This window comes from Pezoporus wallicus, unplaced genomic scaffold (genome assembly GCF_028554395.1).
Source record: "Pezoporus wallicus isolate ANWC-B61680 ecotype Strahan unplaced genomic scaffold, APGP_CSIRO_Pwel_v1 contig_8827, whole genome shotgun sequence".
In the NCBI taxonomy this organism is placed as follows: Eukaryota; Metazoa; Chordata; class Aves; order Psittaciformes; family Psittacidae; genus Pezoporus; species Pezoporus wallicus.
In genome coordinates, this window is record NW_026639709.1 from 176,831 (window position 1) to 187,657 (window position 10,827).

The following is a 10,827-nucleotide window of genomic DNA, read 5'->3' on the forward strand; positions in this document are numbered from 1 at the left end:
TGCCCAGGAAGAGTCTGCAGCAGGATCAGGACCAAAAGCTGTGAGATATGGCACTGGGAAGTAGCTCTTTAATATAAACACGTTCAGGGAAAACATCTTGTATTTAAGACTGAGCAAGTATTGATGCCTGGGAATGATTCCTGCCACTACTTAAATTACAGGCATGGATAAAACAGATCCACTCCAATTCTGCACGCATTTCCCGTTGAGCATCCCTGATGCTGCTGGGATTGCTGGGCTTGAACATCCCAGCATGGATGGGATCACTGAATAACCTTCAAGAAGCTGCCAACTGTGGGTAGCACTAAAGAAGCTTTCTGTAGTAGCCAGTAATGATGGAATAGGTGAGTTTATTCAGAGTTTCAATCAGTTTTTATGAACTACTAGGAAAAAGAGGATACAACTGCAGAGCTCTACTGAAAATGTTATGAAATAGTCTATATATGTCAATAATTAAGTGTGTCCTTGCTAATAATTCATTGCATAGACAGAGCATAAAACATGGTTCTCCTGGGAATGGAAAATGAGCCCTATGAGGCATTGGCCTTGCCCTGGTATCTCAGGCCTGTGTGACCCCCTGCCTGGTGATCTCCTGCTGTCCTGGGGATCCCAACCGACTGCTCCGTGCCTCCCACTGCTTTGCTGCAGCTTCAATCCGCTCCCTGAGCGCCTGTGCCCAGTCCTGTCCCCGCTGCAGGAGGATTGACCTGGTCTCCATCGCTGTTAAGGCAGTGATTTCAGGGGGGATCTGGGGAACCAGGCCAGCACGGAGCAGGGCATCCTGGAATTTGACTGCAGAGGCTGGAGCTAAGCAACACCGGTGCGTTCTGAAAGGGAAAGGAAAGGAAGAAAATGATTGATGTGAACGAGTCCTGAGCTGGAGATGCTGCAGGAGCAAGTGGTGCTTCTGCTCCCGGTGCTCCCAGTGACCACTGTTCTTACCTGTCTGGGTGTGAGTAGTGATAGTGAGCAGCCACAGCAGAGTGAGGACACAGCTGGTAGTGATTCTCCTCCCAGCAGCGCCGCATGGCTCGCACGATGTCCTCATCTGAGGCTGAGCATGAGCGCAAGGTCTCAGAGAGCTGTGGACCCAAGGGAAATGGGGAGGCTGGCACAGGGCATCACCATCCCAAGTGTTCCCAGTGGGGCTGGTGCTATGGGAACTCAGCAAAGCAGTCTGAGGTGGGGTTCCACAGGGACTGAAGGAAAAGGGGTTGCTGCTGGAGCTGGGGAATGAGGCACTGCTGGGAATGGATGGGGTGCAAGCAGGGGCTTTCCATCCCCAGGTGCTCAGAGCACGAACTAAGCTCCTCAGCTCTGCTTTGTGTTTACATGCTCGGAGGGAGTCTCTGAGGGCTTGTAAAACCCACCTCAGTTCATAAGCTCTTATTTCTTTTAATAATGCAGCTTTTCAGTATTTATCTTGTTGCTGCACAAGCAGGAGTGGGCACTGGGCAAAGGATGCTCAGTGTGAACAGTGTGTGTTGGATGGGAAGAGGCAGAGCTTTGCATCTGGCCCAAAAGCCTCCCAGTTTAAAAGTTCGACTTCCACCTCTATTCCTGCTTTGTGCTTGTGCTCCCTTGTGCTGTAACACCGAGGCTGGATTGCAGCACCAAACCCATCACTTAAAGCATTACACAGGCGACTCCCAAACAGCACCCTCAGTTTGTGCTGGCTCCTGCTCCGTGATGCCTCCGTGCTGGCGCTGCAGTGGCCAAGGACAGCGTGGTTTCATATCTTACTTAAATACTTGTAGGTCTTTTTCATTAGTTTTTCAAAGAAGAAAGATGTTTCTTTAGAAAAATATAATTAAATGGGTTTTTAACATCTCCATGCACATACATAGAAAACTTCTGCTCTCGTCTCACATTATGTTTTTGGTTGGAAACTCTCTGCTATGATTTTTTTAATCCAAAAATAAGTTGAGAACAAGTGGTGGCAGTAGATCTCCTCATACACACACATAGAGTGCTGTGTGAATCTAGAGTTTTTAGTCTAGAGAAGAGCAGACTGAGAGGGGATCCCATCAATGCAGATCAATAGTTCAAAAGTGGGCGTCAGGAGGATGGTGCCAGACTCTTTCCAGTGATGCCCAGCAACAGGACGAGGAGCAATGGCCATAAACTAAAACGCAACAATTTCCACCTCAACATGAGGTGGACCAGCAAAGGAGGTGATACTGCCCCTCTACTCTGCTCCCGTGAGACCTCACTTGGGAGTACTGGTGTCCTCAACATAAAAGGGACATGGAACTGTTGGAACAAGTCCAGAGGAGGCCACGAGGATGATCAGGGGACTGGAGCACTTCCTGTATGAAGACAGGCTGAGGAAGTTGGGGCTGTTCAGCCTGGAGAAGAGAAGGCTGTGTGGAGACCTCATAGCAGCCTTCCAGTATCTGAAGGGGGCCTATAGGGATGCTAGAGAGGGGCTCTTCATTAGGGACTGTAGTGATAGGACAAGGGGTAACGGGTTAAAACTTAAACAGGGGAAGTTTAGATTGGATATAAGGAAGAAGTTCTTTACTGTCAGGGTGGTGAGGCACTGGAATGGGTTGCCCAGGGAGGTTGTGAATGCTCCATCCCTGGCAGTGTTCAAGGCCAGGTTGGACAGAGCCTTGGGTGACATGGTTTAGTGTGAGGTGTCCCTGCCCATGGCAGGGGGTTGGAACTGGATGATCTTAAGGTCCTTTCCAACCCAAAGTATTCTATGATCCTATGAGGAAGAACTTCTTCATGTTGAGGGTGTCAGAGCGCTGCCCAGGGAGTTGTGGAGTCCCCCTCTCTGAAGCCATCCCAAACCCCCCTGGACGTGCTCCTGTGTAACCCGCTCTGGGTGTCCCTGCCTTGGCAGAGGGGTTGGACTGGATGATCTCCAGAGTCCTTTCCAACCCCAGTGGTTCTGTGTGATTCTGTGAGTGAGGAACTGACCTTCCTGTGCAAATCCTCCGGCAGCTTCAGGCTTTTCGATGCGCTGAATTGCTCCATCAGCGTTTTTATCAGGCAGCTGTCGGAGCCTGAGAGCAGCCAGAGGACCCTCTCCACGTTGTAAGGCTCCTGGGACAACAAGGCAAGAGGTGAGCAGTGGAAATCCAAGCGCTTGTCTCAATGGCAGAGCACCTGTGTGGATTCTATGATGTCTGATGAGGGTTGAGGTCCTGCCGATGCATTTGTCTTGGTGGAAGCGGCAGTGGGCTTTGTGTCTTTCCCCCTGCACATTTATATTCCAAGACAAGTCTTTGGGAACACAATGTCTTTCAGACCTCTGACCTGTCAGAGCAGTCTGGCAGTGACCATCAGATTGAGAATAAAACTAATAAAGGGACTACTGATAAATCTAAGGAGTGACCACATCAGTGCAATCACCTTGAGGAACGCAGTCTAATAACACACTGTATTTGAGAACCCGAAATATCCAGCTGTTTACTCAATGCTGCAGCATTGCAGCTCCCTGAAGGGCTGACCCACGATCTTTATGAACACACGAGGCACATATAGGACTTGACTGGCCTGTATGGAGCAATGGGTGTTGCAACACTGCAACAAAACTCGGTGCAAGACCATACAAGAGGGTCTCAATTCACTGCTCGCTGTCTCATTCTTGCATGCTCACACACACCAAGAAACATTAACCCAGGTGAATGTTGACCTTGGCCAGGAAACCTTCTAAGGATAAACAGGACAAGGGGTACCAATACCAAGTCCTCATCACATCTCCTGGGTCCAAGCATTGGTCTTGGTTCAGTTCTTTACACCTCTTAGCAGCTGGCAATGCCTATGACCTTTTGTCTCTTCATCCTGACCTACCTTAGTGAGTCATCAGGACTTACTCAGCCTTTCGTGTCCTTATCTGGATGGCTTATGGCCCCAGTCCTGTTCTTTATCTTCCCATCATCATATCCCAGAGCCTCCAGCCTGTAATCTTCAGTCTAGTTTGGCTGAGCCCTCTCCTTTAGGCTGTCCCCTGGTTTAGGCTGTCCTGAGAAGCTACGTGTCAGAGTGCTTGGACTGCAATGAACTGCTACTGGAGGTGCCTCCAGCACCCTCCTGACACCCTTCCTCCCATCCTTCCTTCTGCTGCTCCCACATCCAGACCTGTCCCTTTCCCCTCCATTCATACCAGCCTCATGGTTTCCACTGCAGAGCATTACATAGACATAGACACCAGGAAGTTGAACTGGGCCAGGACACTGGTACAAGCATTGGCCGTGCCGTTTAAGTTATGAACCAGCTCTCTGGTCTGATTTTGTCCTATGCCTCTGGAGTTGCGTAGGAGAGCACTGGGGCCCAGTCTGGAGGGCAGGTCATGGTGGGGACTGCTCCCAAGGAACGTTTTGGCATGTACATATAAGCTGTGTGGTACTTTCTGACCTCAAGGCCAGAGAACAGCCCTTGGTTAGTTTAAAGTAACGCAAAGAAACAGCATCTGCTGTGATTCTCCTGGGATAGCTCCTTACAAGGCTCATTCACGCTGGACTTTCTGCTTCACCTTCATCTCTTCAGCTAGCATCTAATTGGAAAGTTTTCTCTGCTTTAGCTTAGTCTGCAGAAGAGGCAACCTAAAGAGGTTGTGCACTCTCCATCCTTGAAGGTTTCCAACACCCAACTGGCCAAAGCCCAGAGCAACCCAGTCTGACCTCCGGCCTGACCCTGCTTTGAGCAGGTCCCAGCTAGAAAAGCCCTGAATTCCAGCATGAATGAACTGTTGAACTGTGGAAATATTTGCATGGATGCTTCAGATGTGAGCTGAACCATGACGGGTGGAGAGGGATGTGCAGACGGGTCCACCCATCCAGCTCCTCAGGAATCTCTGGGCATCACCCCACTCAGCTGCCTTCCCTCATGATCCCAAAGTCTGGAATATAGTTAGTGCCCCAGGGACATGGGTTGAGAGGAGCCCAGCTACCCTTTGAGCTTTGAAGAGCTCCATAAATCCATGCCTCAGGAGGAAAGTCAAGCTGCAGACCACAACAGCCTGGTGATAGGGGCGTAATGACTTTTTGACTGCAAAGTATGGCAGCTCCTCCAGGCTCCCAGGTCCTCCCTGGCTGTTTGAACAGCTCTTGGAAAATCCAGGTAGCCTAAGGCCACAGTGATACAACACCAAGTCTTTGTCTTTCACACTTTGATCACTTGTTTGGAAGCAGGTCCAATCCCTGTGGATCACAGGGTAGGTATGAAAAGGGAGGTATTTGCTTCCAGGTGTTTGGTTTCTGTACCTCCATGACTTTTCATTTCTGAGGCCTTTGCCTGCCTGCTCAGACTTGTTTTGCTCTGAGCAAGCTGCACATGGCCATAGAGGAGGCATCTCTGGGCTTCCTTACCTTCTTCCTGGTCTCTTCCTTTCAGAAGCATCAACAAAGCCCTTGAGACATAATGGGATTTACAGCTTTCCAAGTGCTACATTCTGAGGAAACATCCCTCTCTTGCTAACCTTGCACCAGTGAAACCCCAGAACCAGCATTCCAGAATGAAGACTACAAAGTCAAGCACTGAGAAGCGAGGAAGAAGGCATTTGATCAATCTCAGCTCAGCAGTCCGCAGCATAAATGCTCATATGAGTCACACCTCTTCATGCATCACTGAGAGGCATTGCCAGTGGCAGAATTCTGCTCTCATAAACCAGGTAGAACGAAGTACAAGGGGAAAAACATATCATATTGGATATTTTCCCATTTTGGTCAGTTCATTCCATACCTGAATATCCATGGCTGATGCTAAGGTAGGCTTCACGCTCTCTGACAGTGAGAAATCTCCATGTTGGACAGTCCTGTGAATGATGTCGTTGCTGTTCACCACAGCAACAAGGCGAATTGGGAGACCCATTTTCTGGGCAATGCATCCAGCTCAGGGAAAAAGAAGTGAAAACAAACACTTGATGAAGAAACATTCAGAGGAGATTTAGCAAGAAGTCATTGTACAGATTCATTGGGCATATAGTTCCCAAGCAGATGCAAATGGCATTCCCTAGTGCAGGGGGTTGGAACTGCATGATCTTAAGGTCCTTTCCAACCCAAACTATTCCATGATTCTATGACTCTGAGATACCTGGTTTTAATGTTTTGGTAGAGCACCAGATTATAAAGCCCAGGGATGCAATGCTTCACCTGCCATTGAACACTGACCCTTGGGCATCTCCGCCTTTGAAGGTGGATGGGAAGAGGACTGAGAGGTCAGGCAGTTGCTATTCAAACAAGAGAGATGAAGCTTTTGGGCTCTTGCAGCTCATTAATGGGCAGCGCTGCTCTCATAAGACACTTTTACTGCTCTCATAAGACACTTCTAGGTCCATTTTCTATTGTGAGGTGTCCCTGCCCATGGCAGGAGGGTTGGAACTGGCTGATTTTAAGATCCTTTCCAACCCAAACCATTCTGTGATTCTATGTTTTTGGGATTGAGGCAATCAAGGACTCACATTTAGAAGGCCAGATTATGCAATAAAGAGTGGTTCTCTTGAGTGTACTCTATGCAAACCAGAGCAGGACTAGGCAGGACTCCACACAAAACAGAGCTGCAGTATTTTCCCTCCTTTCTGGATCAGACACATTCTATCCTTTTCCAATGTGCCCATCTTCAAGATAGCTACAGTCACCAAAGGGTGGTGTGGCTTTCCTGCACCTTCCAAATCCTCAGTGACCCCTGAATGACTAATAACCATCCATGAGTAATAAAACAGAAGTGGTGCTGAAGAAACCCTACCAGAGAGTGGGTGTATAAACAGCAATACACAGCATCTGCAATGTGCTTTTAGTCCATAGGTCAAGCACTCTCTTCGTTATCTAACCTATCTTTTTCCCTCTTTACCTGTGATATTTCCTCCTCCTCCTGTTGGCACAACAATTTCCACCACTGGCAGCGGGGTGGTATCCAGGGATGGGGCGCATTGGAAGTAAGCATAGAAATGGTGAGCAATCTGCACCATGATCCTGGACCAGTTGACTGAATTCAAGCTCATCAGATTGTATTTTTGGGCAAAATCTACATCGGCGAACAGTTCCTTGATGGGCACATCAATTTCATCGCTGTTCCCATGAGCTGGCGGAGGGAGAAAGGGAAGATTAGATCTGCCAACATCAGTGCATCAGGCACAAGGTATTTCTGCTCAGAAATGGGGTCAGCCTCAAGCCCTGCTGTGTGCTGCAGCTAAGGATGACCTGAGATGCCCACCCGCCTTGGGAGCCAGCGGTTGAGCCATCCACTGCATGGATGCTGCATGGTTTCTGCAGACGTTGCACTCTAGGCTCTTGCTTATCCCAAGTATGTCTTAGCCAGGAAGGCAAATACCTGCATCCCCTATGAGATGACAAGGTGAGACCTGGCTGAGCAGAGGCATCCATGGGACAGCAAAGAGCCCAGAGGTAATTCCTAACCATGGGGACAGCATGGTGGTAAGGGATGAGCCACCATGAAGATGAGGGGACGGGAGAAGGGGTGACCTTCAATCCTTCTAGTACCAAGAAACGGTCCTAATTCAGTGCAGCTAAACACCAGTCACCTGCATAGAAGCAGCTCTGATCTATGGCCAGGAGAAAAGGAAGCCTTGAAACACTTGGTGATCAAACTGAGGATATGTGCTACAGGCTCCAGTTAGCCAGATATCTGGGCATAGTGACCATGGTGGCAATGACCTGGATGGCTGCAGCTACTAAAACTGCAACTCCCTGAGACTTCTAGAGTCATGGTTTGACACAGAAGAGCCATAAACTGGGCATTCCAACAGTAACACCAACCAGCAAAGATGTGGATGTTGTCTTCAATGACGGTGGTCATCTGAAGCTCTTGTATCTGGGTGCACAACCCCTTGGGCAGCAGAACAAAGATGTCTGTGTTCTTCTGCCCTCTCACGCTCTCAATGGCTGAGCTCCCAGTGTCCCCTGAAGTCCCTGTTTCGAGTGAGGGAGAACCAAGAAGAGCAAAAAGAATTGATGTGTCAGTCAAACCTGCATCACTGCACTTGAAGAATAAGATGCAGAGATGTTCCTGAGATGCTTTTGGCTGGAGCAGCCACCCTGCCGTTGCCCACAGGCCATTCACCAGCCACCTATGAGGCAACACCACCCAGGGCTTCTATGGAGAGGGTCATGAGATGATGGCAATCAAGGTAAAGACCTCCCCTACACAAAGAGGCATACTCACCCACCAAAACAGTGACGTGCTTCTGCCTTTTCTCCAAGAAGTACTGTAAAAGCTGCCCTGTACAGGACAAGGACAGGTCCTTAAACGCATAAGTAACCCCGTGCCAGAGCTCCAAAACATTCAGCCCATCTTTCAGCCTGGATAGATGGATGACATCCTTGTGTCTGAACCTGCTGAAGGCCCTGTCGACCAGGTCTGTAGGGAAGATGGTTAAAGGAGCTTAGATTGGGTAGAGGAGCGTTTTTCTGACCCATGCCTTCCTGCACCATTCACACACAACAAAGACTCTGTTGCTGGAGAGGTGATAGATACCCAACAAGTTATTCCTAGCTATTGGGAGTAAACCAGCCCATGTTCATTGTGTTGGACAGCTGTATACAAGTAACCCCAGCCGATACCTGACACAATCAAAGCTGTGTTACAATATAAAACACAGGAAACCAGGATTTGCCATAAGGTGCTATTGCAGCAGAGGTTGTAGCTGCCCTCTGGTGCAGTGATAGCTGTTAAATGCCAAAACCACTAAAAACCAGTCTCAGTGGGAGTGTGCAACACCAGAAAGCCCTGGTGGAGGGCAGGTCTGGAGCACCCCGCAGCAAGCAGGGCCACAGCATCAGCTATCACTGTTATAGTCACCAGAATCCCTATTTGCACAGACAGGACACCTTTTCCACAAGGTAGCAATTCCCAGCAAGGGGAGATTCTCCTCCCAGACAGAGAATAGGGTACAGAAAGCAGCAGGGAGTGATGCAGCAGGCTCCAAACTCCAGTGGCTGTGAAGAGGATGGAGCGAAGGCAGGCAGATGCATTGATCACCCCAAACCCCTGCTGCACATCCCTGTGAGCAGCCGGTTGAGGCTCACCACTGAGTGTGCTCCGTGGGACCAGGTCAGCAGTGATGAAGAGGGAGCACAGCTCCTTCACCAGCTCTGGGTAGGAGAGGCTGCTCCATCTCCGCAGGGTGTCCCGATCCAGAGAGGGGATGCGCTTGGGCATGAAGAGGCCCCCATCGGATGCGAAGCCGGAGAAGAGGGTCCTCTCGAAGTCGACGGTCCCTGCGCCTCCCCGTGTGCTGATGTACTCCATGGTGGTGCTGGGGAGACACCGCAATCACTGCCAAGGCCCTGAGCACCCCTAACTCGGAACAGTCCCGCATCCCAACCTATGGGATGCTGTGAGGGGTCCCTGCCCATGGCAGGGGGTGGAACTGCATGGTCCTTTCCATCCCAAACCATCCTATGGTTCTATAGAACTTCCCACGTGGACAGACAAATATCCTCAGGGAGGAAACCGCCTCCTCCCCCCAACAGCCACAGGTTGCTGGAGTAGCCGGGGCTGGCAGAGGGCACACATCGTTTTGCAGGCACTGGAAACGCTGCCTGAGGTTTGCACGGAGCCTCCTGATCCCGCTTTCCCTGCGCCATTCCCACCATGCCCCGGACACACTCCCCGGCTTAAGCAAAGCCCTCATGGCGCTGAAGTCGCTGTGCAAGCACGTCATGTCCCCTGCGGGCTACTTGCAAAACCTGGAGCTTTAAAAGTAGGTAGATAAAGGGAAGGGAACGACTTGGGGGTTTTGAGCCTGCATTTTGCCAAAGGGGTTACACTAAAGATGGGATTTAACTCAGTGTAGGAAAGGCCGAGCGAAACCTCTGGATTCATGCAAATCCCACTGAGCAGCCTCCGGCGTTGCCGCTAGAAGCCCCTTTTAACCCCCTGCATCCCATGAATCTCCATAGCTATTCCCACCTCGGACACTCAAGCAGCCCCTCGGCACGGCCACAACCTTCCTGACCCCAACGCAGAGGCAGGGAAAGCAGCCACGAAACTCACCCCCAGCACTTGTAACCGGGCAGCCTCTGCCTGCACTTGTGCTCACGGGAAACTTCCCCTCGTTGCCACAGGTCAATGTTCTCCTCGGCGCACTCGGTCCTCCCACACCGCTTCTGGGAATGGGAATATGTGGGAAAGATGGAGCTGAGCTGCTCCTGGTGCGGCCGGGCAGGAGGCACAGGCTGCAGCAGGGGAGAAAGCTGGTTCAGTGTTAGGAGTTAGGTTTTAACCATGAGGGCGATCAAACAGGGCACAAGGAGCTTGTGGTCAGCGTGACCCCATTAGAGCTCAAAATACAGCTGGAGAAGCACTGAGATACACCTGATTTAACCGTGAGGTTGGGTTTGAAGCTGAGATTGAACCTGCTTAAAGCAGGGTTTGGGTGGGAAACCTCCAGAGGTCCCTTCCAACCAAAACCAGTCTGTATTCAGCTGAGACGGTGAGGTTGGGATGTGATAACAGCTCTATCCCACCGTTGGGGAAACTGAGGCACAGGACAAAGAGGGGGCATACGCAGGGCTGTGTAAAAAACTCAGTTCTCCTTTGCAGGGAAGGGCTGTGCATCCTTTTTCTTACCTTTTAGCTTAATAAAGAAGTGTTGTTTGAAGGAGAAGGACCACAGGACTGGTGACTGCGTGGACCCAGGGTGCAGGAAGGTAAGATGCTGAGGTACAAAGCATGGCTGGTAACAGCCAGATGTGACTCAGGAAGCCCACATCTGCAGTGAGGGGTACATGACTACCACAGCATCAAAGTCCAGCCCAACACACAATCCTTCTTTTACTCCCATGAGTAACCAGAGCCATGAGAAAAGTCTCTGGTAGAGAGTGATCCAGTCCTTTCCCTGGGCACTGATATGGA

General features: G+C 50.3%; 1 protein-coding gene across 1 annotated transcript; it reads right to left on the reverse strand.

Moving 5' to 3' along the window:
• Positions 1 to 496: 496 nt before the first annotated feature.
• On the reverse strand, positions 497 to 9,950 carry THNSL2 (threonine synthase like 2). Its single transcript, XM_057415528.1, has 9 exons — positions 9,883 to 9,950; positions 8,997 to 9,226; positions 8,134 to 8,328; positions 7,728 to 7,880; positions 6,802 to 7,032; positions 5,695 to 5,843; positions 2,929 to 3,054; positions 943 to 1,082; positions 497 to 827 (listed from the first exon to the last, which is right to left on the reverse strand). Exons 2-9 carry the CDS (start codon positions 9,217 to 9,219, stop codon positions 560 to 562), a joined length of 1,485 nt encoding a protein of 494 aa, XP_057271511.1. The 5' UTR covers positions 9,220 to 9,226; positions 9,883 to 9,950; the 3' UTR covers positions 497 to 559.
• Positions 9,951 to 10,827: the final 877 nt, after the last annotated feature.